Here is a 19,310-nt window from a genome sequence, read left to right on the forward strand (position 1 = left end):
ACATGTATGTATGGTATTACTAATACTATCTTTATAGGAAGGATACTTAAATTATATTTGAATGGTATTTTACTGTGGGGTTATAAAATACAATTTTTATTTCATTGATTCAGTGGTATCATTAAGTCCCTCCCCAAGGTATACCCCAATGCCTCCTTGCCCCCTTTTCCACGTCCCAAGGAGTTCTTCAATTAAACTCACAGTACCTCGGGCTTGGATTATGAAAATTGCTCAGTCAAATTATCTGATGGCTCCTAACTTTCCTTGTTCCTCCCTCTTCACCTTCAAGGGCTTCATATCCATTTTCATGTTACGGAGTCCCACTGATATTTGTCTTGGAATCCTGCCCCACCTGTCCCTCTCCGGAGTTTGCTTCTCCCTGAAAGTGCAGCTCCATGCCTGGCAATTTTCTTAGGGATGTACTGAGTCTACCAAAATTTGGTCCAGGTTGCAATGCCAGATGGAAATGTGAGGGTCATGGAGATACATTCTCCCACAGACCTCCCCAGCACCCTGCAGTGATGCTGTGAGCCCCTTCCAGGACGGCCTTTCAATGGAAATTTATCACCACAGGCATTGGAATATTTTAAAGATATCACACAAAGTCTTTGGGGCATGTTTGTGATTTCCAGTTTCATCTGAGATACCCAGTTATAAGGCAATTTCCTGGGTAAGATGTAGGATATGACAGATCATTCTTCTGACTAAAAGTAGGAAGGATCCTTATAATATCTAAGCCTGCACTACCGTCCCAAATGATGGATTTGTTCAAGCTAAATTTATAGCACCTTTTCAACTGCCTTCAATTAAACCCTTGAATAAGGAAGAACAAAGCACTTCCCCTCTTCACAAATGCATCCTTAAACTGCCTGAATGTTCCTTTATCCCCTGGTGCTGCTGACACTTCTCTGCCTCCAAAGTAGCATCATCACTGATCCTCAGAAATCTCCCTCTAAATATTATCCCTTTCATTTAGCAAAACAGCACCACTGCTTTGGCTCCACTGTGATTGTGTTATTTCTTTATCTTCTCCCACCTTATCATCTGGAACTCACCATTTATGGGCTTGTGGAAAGCCAGGTCTTCCAGCACATACACTCTTTATAAGTGACAACACATCTTCAGGATGAAGTTAAATATTTCTCTCCATGCTTTCAGTACCTTCTATCCAGCAATTCCAGCCTCCCTCAAAGACCTGCACACTTACTCACTATGTTTGATCTCCTTTTTACTCACACCACCACCAACACTGCTAATGTCCTGTTTGCAAAACTCAAATCATAAGAGATCAGCTTTAAAATTATATCTTGAAAAAAGTCTTCAAATCTAGTTTCTGTGGCTTTTTTCCTTTGGTTTTTTGTTTTGTTTTGTTTTGGTTTTTTTTTTTTTTGACAATGAAGGACTATGCTTTTGTTCTAAGCTCTGAGGAATCCACTTAAAGTTTTTAAATGAAAGATCAGATGCTGAAGTCATCAGATGATTCCCAGCCACAGGGATTTAAGAGAAACGCCTACAAGTTTAAGCCTTGTGATGAAATCCTGTGTGAGGACAACACTGCGTCATTCCCTCTTCCAACAGCAATCTTACAACAGACTGAACTTAAAGCTTCTCATCTGTACCGCTTCCTTTTTCCAATTCCTTACTTCTAGTAAGTATTTCTTTCCCCTCCTCCTCCTAATTTCTCTCTCTGCTATACGATAGGCTGTGTTTAGTCCCAGCTTCTGCTTGCCGGTGTCAGCAGAAACCCACGCTGCCAAACGACAACAGCAACATGAGCCCTGCAGAATGCCAGCTCCCACGGAGAGCCTGGAGCCAGGTAGCATGGCTTTGAAGTACAAAGCACAGGCCAGGGGTGAGGCAGAGTCGGGTGTCTAGAGGTTATGGCAATTCCCTTTCAACTGGATGGACTTCTGTGGAGCCACAGTTGGAGTCTAAAGCTTCCCTTGTCTGGCCCCTTGCTCATAACTCTCCTCCCCAAAATCTCCCTTGGGGCATACCTAGGCACAGTTGGGTTCAAGCCACAGAGAAATGCTCTGGAAAGTTTCGGGAAAATCTGTTCAGTTGCTTCTGAGGGATGCAAAAGAGAGGAAATACTTTCACAGCTTAAAAAAGAGAGCTAGCTTTGTACGTGCATACTCTAATGTGGCCAGACATTACTCAGACAATTTTGATCCAAGAACATTTGAAGTTACCCAGGTTATAAATGATTAAGTAGCCACCTGCAGTACTATAAAACTGCTAATCATACCCATTTAGGAAAAAAATCTGACAATAGCTGTCTACCGTTAAGTCTTTATTTCCGATTGCTTTTTGAATATACTTATTTTGAGATTGACTATTCACATAATTGGGCAGAATCAAAAAGTGATTTTTAATCATCATAGTGCTTAATTAATAACTTTGAAACATCAAATTTCAAAATTGCTGGATGCTGCATCATTTTAGCGTATGCAAAGTTAACTTTTACTCCTGTGTTTCTGTGGCTCAGTTAAGAGCTGTGATAAAAGGCCCCAGGTCAGAAGGTATAATAGCCAGGATCACCACACGGGTTGCTGATTTGGATTTCTGAAATCTTATCTGGGCTGAAATACAGCTGCCATCCCCTACCTGTACTGCATTTATACCCACTTAGCATGCGCTCACACTGTAGGTACACTAGAACAAAACCCTCATGACAGGCAAAGTGAAATAAATTAATCTATTTGGATTGACGTGCAGGAAAAAGATACCAAATAGCACTTTATTACAAAAAGAAGGTCAGGTGGTCATGTAATTAAATCTTGTATTGATAATTCTGCAAAGACAAGAGTCAGCATTCAGCTACAGTTCTAAATTCCTGGATTAACTCTGGCCTCATTCAAGTCAATGGACGATCTGCTGTGTACTTTGATGGAGCAAAGGTTTTACCCCTTTGTCATTTGCATGGCGAATTACACAACCTTCATGCTAGATCACCAAAGGTTTCTTGAAATATGTTACATAATTAAATACATTTCCACAAAGTAATTTTTTTAAAATGCAAGTTTATCCGTGACTTACACTGATCTGTATTTAGTGAGGTAGAAAAATTCATGTTATTATCTGCAAGAATGCGTAAGGAACAGCGTGTCATCTTTCAGCATAAATGTTTTGCCTTTTTCCATTTGAATTCAGACAATATTATCTTAACATTTTTTGTGCAAAATGATCTTTCACATCAAGGACAAAGGTAACACTACAAAGTCACTTATCTTTCAAGCCACCTTTTTATCATACAGTACCCCATTTCACTCAGTAGTGTTATGACACTAACAGAAGTGCCATGATATACCAAGATACGGTGTATTTCAAAGAAATTCGCAAGATGACTAAGTCATTTTGCCCTCTCTACAAAGCACAATGTTATGAATATTCTGTAGAAACAAAGATTTGAGATTTTTTTCCTTTTCTTTTGAAGCAGAAAACTGATTTACAGCACAATTGCAAATTTCTCTTCTTATTTGCTTTTTCAATACCTTTCTATATATAGCTTTCTATTCCTTGGCTTTTCAAAAGAAAACTATTTGATTCAAGAATGTTTCAAGCTGAAGAGAATCTATGTAAATATTCCCTGAGAGTAAACATGGAAACTTGTCTATCTGTACTGACAATGAAGTACATGGTAATAATATGTTGCCCATTCTGTCTAAAATATCTGACTACTCCAACAAGGCTTGTTATATGCAAATATTTCTTCTTAAGCTCTTGTCACAAGCTTGAGTTCCCTGCAGCTTTCAAGGAAGCCATGTTTCTTCAGTTATAGTTCCTCCCCTTTGCTCTTCCAACTGCTAAATTTAATTTTTGCTGTTGCAAAATCTTTGCTAAACATTTAAACAGTTTCTTCACCAAGTGTGTGCTTTTGGCTGTAAGACATTTATTATTATCCAAGCTTGATACTGCATGGATAGCTCACTATTCATAGCAATTTTTATTTACCTATACATACATACAATGAACTATTTTTTAAAGAAATGTAACAATCATCCATCTGCATTGGTATTTTTTAGCTTGGCTGAAAGAACATACACACAATCTGATAAAGGTGCTGCTCTGCATTTTCCATAGCTATAAGGCTTCAGAGTTACGGAATAGGCAGCATTTGCAAAGGACCAAAGCCAAAAAATGTGCATGAATCAAAAAAAGAGTAAAGGTTTCACCTGGCAAAGCCGACTCCTCTGCTGACTCCATTAGCATCTCTTAATATTCTGGTGGAAATGACATGTCCAAAGGGTTTCAGCATGTTCTCCAGTTCCTGCTCATCCATGGAAACGGGTAAATTTGAGATGTATAGATTTGTGGGATCTTGCTCTTGTTGCTATGACAAAATAAGAGAAATATCCTCAGTTAGGCTTAGCACAATAGAATAGCTTATGGCTCATACAATGGGGGCTACTCAAAATAGGACCAAGCCAAGAATTTATAGCTGCATTAGAAGCAAAGCTGGGCAACCTGTTCATGACAACAACATGTTTGCCAAATTTCTGCAAACTCTCATGCATGTGCTTAATTCTGTGCGTGACTGCTCTTACTGAACTCAGTGACACTACTCACTTACAGAAAATTACTCTCATGCACAAGCGTTCTTGGGTTTGTGTCCTAATTTAGCAAACAGATTGTGAAGAAAACATGAGTTCCACAAATGTGCTCACTGTTAACATAAATAAAGAAAGAAAACTCAACACATGTTTTAAGCAGATGTGCTTTCCAGCCTGCAGAATTCCCATTCAACCTGTTCATCATGGGCAAGGTTGGTTGAAAACACAGAACACTTTCCATAGTATCTTTTCCTTTTTTTTTTCCCCATCAGAAATGTCTTGGTTGATAATGTGCAACAAGACCTAACTGGGTGGGGGGGAGTTCTGCAGTTCAGTCTAAGGTCCTGGTGAGATAGGTCACATGTTTATTCTCAGACTGAATTAAAATATCTTATAAAATAAAGCCTGAAGTATGAATAATTGAGAAAACAAATTTGAAGACATCTTTCTCGTTCTATTTTGGATTTTTAGGCTAAACTTTCTGTTTTGGCAACCATTCCAACTTTTATTCTTGCTTGCCGAACTACTGCACAAACATGAAAGAGGCATAGATGTCGTATGTAATATAAGTGTATTAAAGCAGTAAATAAAAACCTTGTCTACAGAGAACCAGGTCTTGATTATATTAAATCAATTTAGTTAAGCCCTCGCAAATTTTCATGGCTCTGGTTCCATTTTCATTAATACGAGCTTTACATAATATCTGATCACCTGTCAGTACAAGCCTGATTGGGATCAGGCATGGCTACATAATTTTAGCCAATGCTTAAAAACCAAAAGCATAAGATACAATCTTTATGCTGTGCAGTAGGCCAGACAATACCTTCCCTGACAAAGTCTTCTGAGAGGTTTTTGGATTGTTTTTCATTACACGTTTTAATGGGCAGAATTAATTTGTACTTGTTCAACACTGAGATTATGACAACAGTGTTACCCTTTTTGCTGTGAGGTGTCCTAAAACCAGATTAATAATCTTGCAGCAGCACCACAACCTTACACTGAAGAAATTACATACAATACTGCAGCCATCTGCCCTGGTTTAACTAAACTAGTTTCAAATTACACCCCATTAAAATCAGTGCAGATGTGTCTTGTCAAACACAAAGAATCACATGTCCTATTTCTAGAAGATGTATGAAGACAGGACAGAACCAAGATGTCTGTTCCATCACTGCCTTGCACATTCAAGGCCTCAAAAATGGAAGCAGAAATCGTTTCAAGCTGTGATTCACACACCCAAACTTTGCAGGGACAAGAATGACTAAGCAAAGTCTAGCATAGCTAAATACCAGAATCAGAAGCCAAAGAAAGTTTTCAGCTTCTCTTACCCCAGGCTCAAGGGAAATTTTAGCCCTTTTGGATGAGAAGAAAAGCTGAAAATGGATACCCCAAAGGGTCCAAAATCAGGAGGCATGTAATACTGTTTTACTGCATAATTTGGATTCTGACCTAAGAGCTGCAAACACTTGCCTTTGGACATACTGCTTAATGCCCATTGCATTCTAGCTTTACATCTCCAGACCCATTACCCCCATGAAACAACACACTACCATGCAGGTTGAATTCCCCACTATTTTACAAAACAGAAATAAAAGAACTAAGTGGGCACATCTTCAAGTTGCTGTCCGTAAAAACATACCCAGTTATTACCATGCCTTATAGTAAGGGGCAGAGGAGAGGAAAACCACACACACACAAACAGCAAACTTACTGCAAATTGAACTGAAGTTATAAACCCCAAATCTAGAAAAAAAATTCCTTCCCTTTCCGGTCATCTTTCCCTGCAGTCATCTTCCTTGCTTTCACTTCAATTTATATTCACACACATCTGAAAACTAGTTCCTCTCCAATAGCCAAAAGATATTAGTGAGGGGTCAGAACTGGTACAGTATCGACAATGTGAGGAAAATCATGCAAACAGTCCTGGAGGGAAGGTAGGCAAGAAAAGAGAGGAATATGAGCTTCAGATCACACTTTTAGCTTTGGGAAAAACAAACAAACAAAAACCCCAAGCATTTTCTTTATCTTCTTTTTTTTTTTTCCCTCCACATTTTTCTCCTTTTCTGTGTGCAAACTATTGCTGTTTGCAAATTACTGCTGTTACTTTTTTTCCCCCACACAGAGGCCACAGAAAAAAAAGAAAGATATAGGAGTTAGGAAGCATCTTCATTGTTACTAAATGCTTAGAAAATGTGAGCAATGGAGGCAGTTAAAGCAGAAGCCTTACAGAAGCAAATCAAAGTAGAAAGGTTTGCAATTCCAATAGGCACAGTTTTTCAGAAATAATCACATTGTTATGCAAACCTCTACCCATTGATTGGTTAAGGACTTTGATTAATCAACCAATCAGTGCTCAGGGACTGACGTCCCTTATCAATATTTAGTAAAAATATGCAGATGAGATCCCCATAGCCAAAGCACAGACTACTATGAAAGAAAGCAGAGTTATGCATCAGTAACTGCACAACAGCCTTTGCTTTCACTGAAGCAATTCAGTCCCTCAGAATATTAAAATGGGAACTTTCCTTTTGCCTACTTAAGTTTTCAAGCTGGGGCAAACAAATAAAATAAATAAGAACCGCCGCCAATGTGTCTCACTTCTCCAGAAGGAACACATAAGCCTTTTAACTGTGTTAGAGATTAAATGCTGTTGTTTTAAATATCCGTGGAAAGTTTAGCTACACTCTGAGGATGAATTAAAGACTAGCAGGCCACAGTCACTCTCTCACAAGGATTTACCAAGCCTATCTTTTATCAACATGATAAACAAGAACTGCAAGCAGAGAGAGACAGATGAGGCTGCTCACACTACCTCCACAACACAACAGTGTTTTCTAAGAAAGGAAAAAATTCCACATTATTTTTCCTTACTATACAAATATAGCATTTAGAGAAATACCCCTTTCCTTTACAGAGAAATGTCACCCCACAGATGCCACATCTTACACCACGAACTGAAACAAGATGAAATGCCTTCCCAGTGACAAAGCCTGGAGCTGAGCGGGCTTTACAGGAGCGGTGCGGAGCCCAGCTGCCCTGCCACCACACAGCCAGACCCCACGGCCACCTACCCTCACAAGCCCCTGTTTCTCAGGCTCGGCCCCCCGCTCCCAGCCTCTGGCACTGGGGCTCCTCATGATCTTTTTCAGCTGCGCAGAGATCCCCTCTGCAACGTGGAGGTGCTGATACATGTTCCTCGTTTTGCCGGAGCCTTTTCACCCCAGATTCCCCAAGCTCCTGTGTGACGTACTCGCTTCCCCAGCCCTGTGTAACTGCCGAGCTTTTCAGTGAGAAAGGCAGGCGACCTGCTGTTCAAAATGTGCCTATTTGTTGACAAGATGAGCCTAACCAGAACCATAAGTCCAAGCACCCCACGAACTACTAGCCTTTCATAATCCTAGCTAGCTGACAGTCAGGTTTCTGCCTTCAGTGAAGGATCACATCCCAAGGTTGCAGGACTGGTGGCAATGGTGGTGTCTGGATCCACACAGTGTGGCCCAGGCTCCCTTTGGTTCATTTAATTCTTCCTATGGCTTTTCACTAGGCATTAAAAAATGCTGCTTCCTACTTTGGGCTGCTAAAATCCCATTTATTATTGTGTCCAGTCCCAAACTGGACTGACTGACCAGTTATCAGCGAGAGAGCTGAAAGTCAATTGTGTGATACAGTCACTTCAGAACTGCATTTTCCCCTTATGCCCCCAATTCTTTGGACAGGAACAGACGGGGCGGGGGGGGCAAAAGCCACACGCTCCCCACAAACACTTCCAACAGCACCGTGCCTTGGACATCCCACAGCTGCCAAATTAGAGCCACCACAGCGGGGCCACCAGCCAAGCAGAGCCCCACCATTGTTGCATGGGCTTTGCAGTCCCTGTCCCGCTTTCCCCCTCCAGACCACACCAGAGACACCGGGCTCATCTCACACCACAGGGGAATGATACACCTGTTGACACAATATTCCCAAAGCACAGCGGCCTCTGAGGTTTAACCCCCCACATGTGAAAGGGCCCCCCAGGGGGACCAGGGCTGGCCACTGCAGCCAGCTGCCTCCCCGGGGGGCTCAGAGAAGGAGGGGGCTGCCGGGAGCGGCGGAGGGCTCACCGCAGTGCGGCAGCACGGCTCCTCTGTCTTTCCCAGACCCCGTGTGCCAAACACGGCTAATTAATGGGTACAAGACCAGGCCAAGTTGCTGCTTCTCGGAGGGAGTGGGAAGGCAGCTGTGGAGCCTGCTGTGTGTGCCAGCTGCAAAAGCATCATGCTCAAGGCATGCAAACTTGCAAGCGCAGTCTCAAGGCACCGTCAAAAGCCTGCTCCTGGCTGTCCTCGCTGAAGTTCATTTTACCCAAGATCTCCCATTTGACAGCGCAAGGAGGGTCACATTTTCCACGTACAGCTTGCACTTGCACCGCAGCCCCAGAGAAACAGGAGTGAACTCATGCAGACAGCCCCAACCCTCTGAAATCCTGACACAGCCTCACACCCTAGTCTGAGCTCATTCTGGGGTCCTGGTGTGTGCCAGTCTGCGTGGGTGCACAGAGTGCCACAGAATGGGCCAACAACAACAACAAAAAAAGAAATTAAGCCAATTGAAGCTCCTCTCCAGACAAGTGCAGGGCTTTTTGCAACTGCCTTTGCTCCCACCACAGCCTGTTTCACCAGCGTCGTAGCCCAAACACCTCCGTTGCTCTGGCCTGTGGGCTCCAGGGGCATTAGCTGCATGCATACATTGTAGTTAGGCCATTCTGGCTGGGGGGTGTACATAATAGGCTCTCCCAAACTGGTCAAAACCACAGCTAGGAAGGTTTAAAATTGTGAATACTGCAAACTAACAGTAGGTCAAAACCAAGTTTTCGATTAGCTCAGAGCATTTCCAGCATTCAGCAGCAGGCGTCCTGCTGTGGAAGTTCAGCAGTCAGGAGCAGTTGTACCGGGGAAACAGCCAGAAGTTTTGTCACTGCCTTTTAGCAAGAACTGGGCCAGTCACTCAGCTCTCAAGGCCTGTGCCAAGGAGGCAAAAGAAATTTATAATGCAGAGGATTTGAAACACACTACACCAACAGCATTTGAAACAGATAAAACGCAGCAGAGGGTGTGCTGCAACTCAAAGTTTGCCATTTGCTTTGCTGGACCCTCCCAGCCACTTTTGAAAGAAAGGGCAATGCTCAGATGGGATTTTCCCTCCCATCTTGAGATAATCTTTGGAAGCAACGCATGAAAAGCTGAAAGAACAATTCCTGCTGGTGCGAGAAGAGGCTGAGCCTCTTTACGTAGTACATTTAGTAATGCATTCTTTAAAGACACATGTGGAGGGAGGGGTGGGCAGTTTTTGGCTATGTTATTTTTTCCCCAAAAGGAACTCAAACCTCCTGTAAACTCAGTAGGGCTGGAAACCGAGTGTGTTTGGTTTATCTGGGAACCCTATGTACCAAGTCTTTCTATTCAACCTAAATTATTTCTCTTTAGAGCAGCTTGCTGTAGGAAGCTAAGCACTGATTATTAGCTCAAACGATTCCTTTTTCCATCTTCCAAACTTATTCTGGGAATATAACTTTGTGTGTGGATCAATATGAGATTCTGAACTCCTCCTTTTAAAGATATAATCGATATTTATATTAATAGATCATAAGCTTTTCTTGTCTTTAATAAATTGAGACTTCATCATATTAACATTGACACAGGTCAATATTACAGCTCACCTTTAGAAGCATGCTTCTGTTTTTCTGAACATTTTAGACCTAGGTTCAAATCAGCCTGAATTAGTATTTTCCCCAAACTAGTTCATCTCTGCCTAATGGCCACTGCCCAGATCTTCAGGCTATGTATGTAACTTCTTTTCTTCTTTAAAGATCTGGGTTGAACTTCTGTCTCTCCTCAATATAAAAATAGTTATGCTTTTTACAGAAAAAGCCATTTATGTGGAACCATTTATATGAAACCAGATCATTTATACAGAAACATTTATATGCCATTTCATAAATTTTCCAGTGTTGCTTAGTATTTTGAAAGTTGTATGGTAGCATCAGTCTCATCTTTGGTTTATTAGATTATTTCTAAACTGGATTCTATACAAGCCACTGAGCTTAAATGAAATTTAGAGGAAGCATGTAATACTTTCTCTCAGCAGATTCACATTCAATATCTCTTCTTGTTGTTTTATTATTTAATATTTACTTTTTTAGTACGGCAGATCATGAGAACTTTCCAGGACATCTGAAACAGACATTCATTTGAAAGCTGATTTGATATGCATTTGATTGGATTTGCACACCAAAAATCTGAATTAAAAGATTCCCCCCCCCCAATTTTCTATTGTTTCTCCATTTATCCCCAATGCTTTTTCACATTAACGTGGCATATTTTTGCACAGATGTAAAAGATGCCTGGTTTTCAGACAGAGTAAGCTACTGAATATATAATTCAGGTGTTTACCTTCAGATCTAATACCTAATGTCTGCAAATAACATTTGGAGAGGTTCTCTCTTCACTGACCTATCCAAGCATGGCAGGATGCTCCTAATGTAGTTATCACAGTTCGATAGGATGAATATGGGCTGGTGGCGTGAAAGTTAAAAGAAAGTCACCCCAAACTCCACCACCTCCTGGTATCAGAGAAGCAATGGCAGAAAAACCTTTTCCTCCTTCCCAGTGGGGGCAGGAGGGAGGGGTTCTGTGCAGTGGTTGGGGACTGGGATCTTGCCTGCATACGTCCATGTGGTGCCTTTTGAATCAATGAAGATACACTAATTTGAATTAAGTGATAGTAGCTCTGTTTTCAATGATTTTTCATATTACAGTTTCTTTTATAAAAAAGAAGGAACAAACAAACAAAAAAACCCACATGAAACACTTGCTATAGCAATGGTCCAGATCATACAGCCTTTCAGAATTGTTAATGACATATTTTGAGCCATCATTGCAGTAACATGAGGTGAACAGAATGAATCAAGTGCAGCTGCCAGGGTTTCCTTGGACTTTTTACTGGCTTATTTGCCTCCCTTTGTGTGGGCACAGTTTTAACAGTGTAGACAGCTAAATCAATGGCCAGTTACCTATTGATCCCTGGCTAGTTTCACTCTCTTGTTGAGCAGCACACCGAAAGGCTTACAAGACTGTACAGAAAGCCTGAACTTTACATGGATTTTATTAGTGCACTAAGTACCGATAATCCAACAGATACAGCAGAAGAAAACTGGTACAAGTGGTGATGGCCGCCTTGTCAAGAGTTGTTCCAAAGCTCTTTGCAGCAGGCACTGCTGGAAGCACTAGCTATCTCCTCAACCAAGACTGTGTCTAAACACTGAAGGTTTCACAGGGAAAGTACTGAAGAGCAGAGGACATTGGGGTATTCAAAAAGCTTATTTTGTCTTAGATACCTTCAAAAGAATCTCTCTGTTGTTTGATAGCCTTCCACAGGCTCCAAGACATAAAGATTTGACATCCTGAGATGTTAAATCTCTCTTTCACCTTGATATGTCTACTTCACAGTAGTCATTACGCCTTTTTAGACTGAGTGCCGACTACATGTTTCATAAATTATCTTTCTTCTGTACCCAACCCTACCCGACTTTTACACTATGATGGTTCAAGATTTATTAGCAACATGGTTTTTCCGCAGTGCTGCAAGAGATTCGGCCTTAGCATAATTATGCAATTATTGTACAGCATTAATTAAGCCCAATCCATCAAACATAAATATAGCTAAAACTAAACCTACAGCAGGCATTTTCTGTATAAGCTTGACTGTCAACAAGTCACGTCAAAAACCTGTTAATGACAAGGACACTTTCTGAAAAGACACAGTGGTTCTGCACATGAACACAGAAAACACTCCTAAGCACTATTCTGAAGAAAAGCATTTTCCCAATTATTTTCAAAAGTATTTTATTGTTATTTGTATAAGTAAATTTAAGCCCTTCTGAGCTTTATAATGACCCGAGAAAAGAACTCCTGCCATGAGAAAATCCTTTGCCTGGGATCATCTAATCAGAAAAGAGAGATGTGACTCAGGCACCCAGCCTTACCGTGCCATCAGTGAAACACTCTTTGCAGTTACTTCCTAAACAAGGCATAGGCTACAATCTGCTCTACCAAATTTTGTCAAAAAATTGCAACCAAGCAAATTCCTAAAAGCCATAACCTATGAAGAGAAGAAGAACAAAAGTATTGTAGGAAATTATTTGTCACAAATACCTGTAGCAGCTCCACAGTGGAGTATTATTTATAAGTACTGTTTTAATTAAAACCATGAACTTTAAAAAGAGTTCACAGTTTATATATGCCCAGGATTTCTTCTCACTGTGTAAACTATCAGAGTACTGTGCCGTGCTGTGTAAGCTGGACTCAGCTTTCTTTTAATTAAGTTTGTTCATGGACAGCACAGCATTTGCTAAAGCTAAATATTGCTGGAACTGAATTGTTATTGGTCTGTCCAGCACAGAGCTGCTACAGAACCTTCCATCATGCATTTCTGCCAATGGTGATTTGATTTGCCCTTCATCTTGTGTGACAAATATGGACTTGAGTTGCTATGGTCGCTGCCTTCAGAGCATTGTATAAGATACATGGTACCTCCTTTTATTTCCACAAAATACAATCATAACCAGAACTATCACAGACTGATATAAAAACCTATTTTTCATACTTCTGCCATTACAAGGTGAGATGTTTAGAACTCCTTAGTTTTCCTAGAAACAAATTTCCACAGTTTCCAACTTGCAAAGTGCACTGCAGCCAAAAAGGCAGCTCCACCTCTGCAAAAATCATTGTGTCAGTCTAGCTTTGAAGGTGTTGGTTTGCCTCCATATTCTCTTCCACACTGTTTTAACAACAGCTTTGCTATTTATATTGCTGTTAAATAAGAATCAATTAATTACCTCAGACTATCTGAAGGCTGTCTATAACAATTTCCGAAAATACTACATAATCTTCTAGACATGAACCCTAAATTAGAAACTCACTGATGACCTCTGGAAGCAAAAGGCTGATTTGCCAGATAAGCTGCAACCTAAGTTGAACACCTTATTTATTTTGATTTGTCACCGACTGTGTCATAGTGAACTTAAGACACAGTGTCCTATTCCACATTAGACAATACTGTATCAAGTATGTTTATTTGCTTTATGCTATACAGGGTTAATGACATGCTGATTGATGTATATTTTCCAGAATTTGCTTACTGATATTTAGACAGGAGTCAAGTCCTTTGTCCCTGCATAGAGCCAATGAACCTTGCAATTTAACTCCTACTATTCGCATTCTCACTGAATTGTGTTTTACATTATGCTGTCCAACAGCAAGGGTGCATTTGTACATGTGCATGTATATACTTATACAAACAGAGAAAGAAGAGGTCACAAAAGAGATTATTTGCTTTACAAAGGACATAGCATGAAATCAGGCCACAGCACAAACTTCCCATTATCAATAATGGAGGAAAGAAAACTAATTTGAGCTAAAATGCTCTATGCACTAAATCAATAAAATTAAATTAACAGCTTAACTTAAAGTGCTTTTAAAAAAGATCTTAGAAATATGCAGAAAAAACATCCCATTATCATGGATTCTGGTGATTATTTGGCATTTTGAAAAACATGATACACACAAATAGTAAGTATTTAGTAGCACTGCTTACTTCAGTTCTTTAAAAAGGGTATGCAGTGCCAATGACACTAATTAGTTGAAATGCAATTTTTTTTAATATGTTCAGTGTAAAAATGCCCAACTGTAATAATATCTGAAAAAGAAAATTACAATTATTTTTGCTCTACTTAAAATCGTAATACACCCAAACACCCAACATAACACAAAAAGTTTCAAGATGGGACTCAGACAATATAAAACTCTTTCAAGAATTCTACAGTTCTCCTTTGCATAAGCTGAAATCTGGAAAGTTATCACAACAGATCCTGAAAACCTGGATTTCTGTACAAAGCAATGAAGATTCTAGAGTAAGTGGTTAAAACTATTACAGAATTTCTAGATCTTGCTTTTTTAGTCTACAGTTGTCAAAGTGGCAACTCTCAAGCCATGGTCTGGTGACTTCTGGAGCTGACTGGGCTGGGCTACTTTCTTATCTCAAAGTTTCAAGCAGAATGTCTCTGTTCTCATGAAAGTAACACTGGACAAAAAGGATTACAAATGGCAGTGGAAATAAATGGTTTTCTCCCTGATCTGTCTCAGGATACAATAATATCACTCGCTCAGTGCAGACAGAATCTGGCATTGTAGAGGACAAACTTGGCTTCCTCAAACTGTAGAGTTAAAGCATTTAGATCAACCTATGGATTAACCCCTCCTACATACTTTGTGGAGACTGTGCCAGGTGTTTGACCAGAGGTTGCATGTTGCTCCTCAAGCTCAGAAAAGGAAGCAAGGGGACTTTCTAAATGATGGGAGTGGGGCAAAGGGCAGGGCTTTGCTGTCTGATCTTCCAGTGGCCACAGGATGTCATAATGAAGCAGGAGAGGCACAAGTTACAGATGTTCTCGTGCATGTGTAACCAGTACTTGGCCAGGATGACTTTGGAACTTTCTCTCCGCTATTTCTATCAGCTGTTCTCCCTAAGGACAGAGTATTTGCTCTGTCATGGCCTGATCCTTCTCTAAATGAATTCTATAGCAAAATTTGCATTGGTCTTACTTGGCAGTATCAGGGTCAGTACTTGGAAAATATTTTCAGAACTATATTCAGATTAACAAAGATGCAAAAACCCAAGTGGATGCATCTCTTCTGATGATTATCATGCATCTATTGTTTGCCTTTAATATATCCTTGCAAAGCTTCCAGTAAAATGAAGACAACAGATTTGAAATGCTACATATGCACACGGGGTTAATATTATCAATATTGCATCTATCTGTAGATCAACAGGAGCTTACGCATTTCTCTTCAGAAGCTTCTCTAGGTTGGGGCTAAGTCAGAAAACTCAGATACCTTCATGTAAAATTCAAAGCCTTAGCATTTAACTGTCTACACTTGCACTGGAAAAAAGACTGTAGCTATTAACGGTAGTAAATTATCAGCACTGGGAAAGCATTAGAAGCTTTAAGAGGACTTTTTGGGACAGTATAATGCTTTTTAATATTTGACCTATTGACCCAAAGGCGAATTCAAGCAGCACACAGATCCCATGTGATTGCTTGTGAAGAAAACAGAACGCTTTCTTTTGTCGTGTTTTACGTTACTTCCTATAAAGCATAAATGAAGTCAGAATTTTCTTGTCTGGGAATTCCTGTTGGGATAAAGGTTGAGGTCTACTTAGCCTGAGTCCATACAAACTGCTAGAGAACAGTTATTCATCTTGATGCACATGCCAGAAATGGAAACCTACTAGTCCTTGAGGATGCATCAATTTTCAGGGAGTCTGGATTCTTGTAACTACTACAGAAACTTAAGAAAAAAATCTACATAGATACTGCTTAAGGAAAACAAAATCCACCATAAAACACAGCCTTGACAGTTTTATTTTGAGAAATCTGTATTTAACACAGACAAAAATACCATTCCCATTTAAGATCAGGCACAACTCACAAAACATACACTGCAGAAATACTTACACTTTTCCTAAATGCATCAGATATAAAAAGGCAACCAATTCACGTTTCAAATGTGACAAGGGATGGTTATCACTCAGAAGTACGACAGACACTGCAATACCAAATTTTCCCTGTGTGTGGAATTCCTGGTGCTGAGTCAGCAAGTCCCAGCAGAGGGTTAGCAAAAATACCTTGAAATACTCAATTTCCACCCTCACAGATGAAAATGAGGAAATATTATTAGTAAGAGAAGAAACTGAAACTTTGCTTTATTTGAAAAATAAGATATTAAAATAGAACAAAAAGGCAGGGTTGAATCACTGTGATTATCACTGCTGAATGCCCTTGCACAGAAGCAGCTGAGCTGTCTGTGCTCTCCTCAGCACCCATCAGAGCAACTTGTGCTCCGTGTGATGAGATTGCTCTGGTAAATGAAGTTGAGATTAGGGGCCAATGTCAGGAAAGCATCAAAAAAGGGTTAATGATGGGGCTAAAATCCTGCCTCTTTGCCAAATCAAGCAGGCATGGTCCCATGCTGTCCAGACTGCAGTCTCAGCAGTGCTGGCATTGTCCCACCATGGTTTTGCTGCCAGAGAAGTCCACTGCCTCACAGCTGCAGTCAATGTCAAAAAGCAGAGCCTAGACAGCAGGTAGCCTGAAGGGGAGACTGGGAGGTGTGGGACCACCTCCCTCCCTGCCCTGGCCTCAGCTAACCTGGGGCTGTGACCAGCTCCAGGGGAGCATCAGAGTCTATGACTAATGAAGAAGAAAAGCATGGCAATGACATGAGCAAATCAATAACCCATGGTGGCCACCGGACAAGTAGCAGAAAAGGACACACTACATCAGTCTCCAGATGGGCAACATCAGGAAGAGGGGCCAGGCATCTGTCATTCCTCATAGCCTGCTTGGGAGAGGGAGATGAGCAAAGCATCAAAACTCCCCTTCCCTGACACAAAAACCCCAGCACCACTGGAGAAGAACGCATTATTTAAGGGTATATTATGCTTTGTGTAGGCAGCAAATAGGGATCCGAATGGCACAATGTACTAGCTAGATGTTTGGGGAAAACTAGGGGAGAGTAGTAGACAGTCCTACAACTCCTACAATATTGGGGGAAAAATCAAGGATAGAGAGAGCAGTAAGAGAAACATGGTTCTTCCCTCGCTGGTTGATGAGAGCAGAGAGGAGAGGGGATTTTATTGTGCTTTTCCATGTACAAAGAACATAGCCTCTGCACAAGATGTGAGGCAGCGAACCAGAAAGGAGTCTGTGAACTCTCGTACTTCCCAAAACCAAGAAAAGTGTGAGTTCTTCATGAGAGTTTTCCTACAAACCTTTCATTAGTTCCTTCCGCCTTTCATGTCAGCTAGAAGAATGCAGTTTTCTAAGCAGTGAATGCTGACTCAAGTTTTCCAAGCCAATGAATGTTTCCAGTTGCATATTCATATAGAAAAGACAAAGTCAACAATTTTCTGCAGAAGGAAGCAGAAAACCACTCTGAAATTAGAATAGGTATAGCAAGGTGGACAACATTGCCAGTTCTATCCACCTACTAAGGATCAAGACAGAGCTATAAAGCAAATTTTGTTGAGCCATGAGGAGCCGTAACCTGGTCCTACTGTGGAGAGAAAAAAGAATTTCCCTCTGCTCAGGAAACTGATGTGAAAGGGCACAGGTCCTGTTCTTGTGGCAGAAATGAAGAGCTTCAAGAAGACTGTTAAGCAAAGATGTCTGGCATTTGAAATGAAATAACGGACTCAGTTGTCTACAGTCAGCTGGTGCGATGCAGCAGAACTAGGGTGGCTGGACAGGAGCTCTGCAGCACAGGGCTATTCACAGGGCAGCAAGGAAAAGCTCAGAGGTGTTGCTGCATGAAGGGTGCCTACCTGCAAAAGCTCATGCAGTTCAGCTCCTTTGTAACCAAGAGACCTGGAGGCAAACTGTACAGAAACGGCACAAGATGATATAAGAGCACAGTACAGCAGAGATTGAAAGATACTACAAGTTGAAATCCAGGAAAGAGCACAATGCTTCAACCCGAGTACACATGACCAGTCCCTGTGAGGAGGAGGAAAAGAAGAAGGAAATGCTCCAAGCCCTATAACTCTGTCTTTCCTTTTGTTTCCAGAAATCTGGATTTGGCTGTCCTGCCTAGCACACAACTGGCTGTGACTGCTCGTATGTCAACAATTTGCTGTGTTGTACTAAGCTGGCCTGTAAGAAAATGCACTAGCATTCCAATATTAAGCTCTCTGTGGCTGATGCTTATCTGTTCTTATGTCTATACAGTATTTCAGCTGTGGTTAATGTATGTATGTATATGCATGTGCCCATGTGTGTGTGTGTATGCATGGGAATGATGTGTTTAAGTACATAAGTACAGCTCTATATTACATACATTACACACATAAAAGAGCGTTCCAGTTTAAGCATGCTTTCAATTTTGAAGATCTGGGTAAACAGACGTCTATGTGTAAGGACATACAAGACTACACCCAGACTTCCAAAAAAGGAGACATATTTCCAATTATGCATACGTATGTGTGAGTGACTGTATATACAAAGGAGGTATCCCCATGCATAGCCACTTAATGAGCTTAGCTGGTGGTATGCTTGTGTGTGATTAAATATATCTGCATGTAATCATATTTTACATTTATTTGTATACGTGTATAAACCATTCATATAAAAAGTGATGGCTGTATCAATCCAGCAAATGAAGGATGTTATTATCCTCTTTCTCACTTATAAATCATAAGCAACTCTAACAACTTACTGCAGTAATAAAACTGTGAGACAAGATACATAGGCATTCCTTGAGTCCCAGACTGGAAAGAAATTACAAAGAATGCATTTTGGATGTAGTGGATGGCTGGGAATTAAAGGCAAAGGAGAATCTGCAGCAGGGTGTAGAGGCAATGGTGTGGGTCTCCTCCTAGGATGCTGAAAGCTGGACCTGGCTCTTGTGTTAGTCCTTAAATGATCCAAGTCATTTTGCTCCAGCTTTAGAATCTTTTTTATAGCTAAAAAGACAGCATTAAAGAAAGGAACTTGAACTAGCAAACACTTTAGGCTTCTGGATTACCTCTCCCAGGTGCTGTGTGCGCAACTTGTTTTCAAACCAGTTTTAGTGAAAAGCTGAAGACTTACAAGTTGAACATCTTAAACTCTCAGCTACGTAATATTGCACCACTAGGGCAACAAACTAGAATGAGAGA

At 40.7% G+C, this 19,310-nt stretch overlaps 1 protein-coding gene across 5 annotated transcripts in view; it reads right to left on the minus strand.

The window, feature by feature from the left end:
- The window catches only part of RBMS3 (RNA binding motif single stranded interacting protein 3), a 724,729-nt gene that overhangs the window by 152,955 nt on the left and 552,464 nt on the right, over positions 1–19,310 (minus strand). For all 5 annotated transcript variants that reach the window (XM_030009264.2, XM_030009261.2, XM_030009262.1 and 2 more), the window contains one exon: positions 4,176–4,333. In XM_030009264.2, coding sequence (XP_029865124.1) covers positions 4,176–4,333 — 158 coding nt within the window. The remainder of the gene's footprint in view (positions 1–4,175; positions 4,334–19,310) is intronic.

Source organism: Aquila chrysaetos, chromosome 3 (genome assembly GCF_900496995.4).
Source record: "Aquila chrysaetos chrysaetos chromosome 3, bAquChr1.4, whole genome shotgun sequence".
NCBI lineage: Eukaryota > Metazoa > Chordata > Aves > Accipitriformes > Accipitridae > Aquila > Aquila chrysaetos.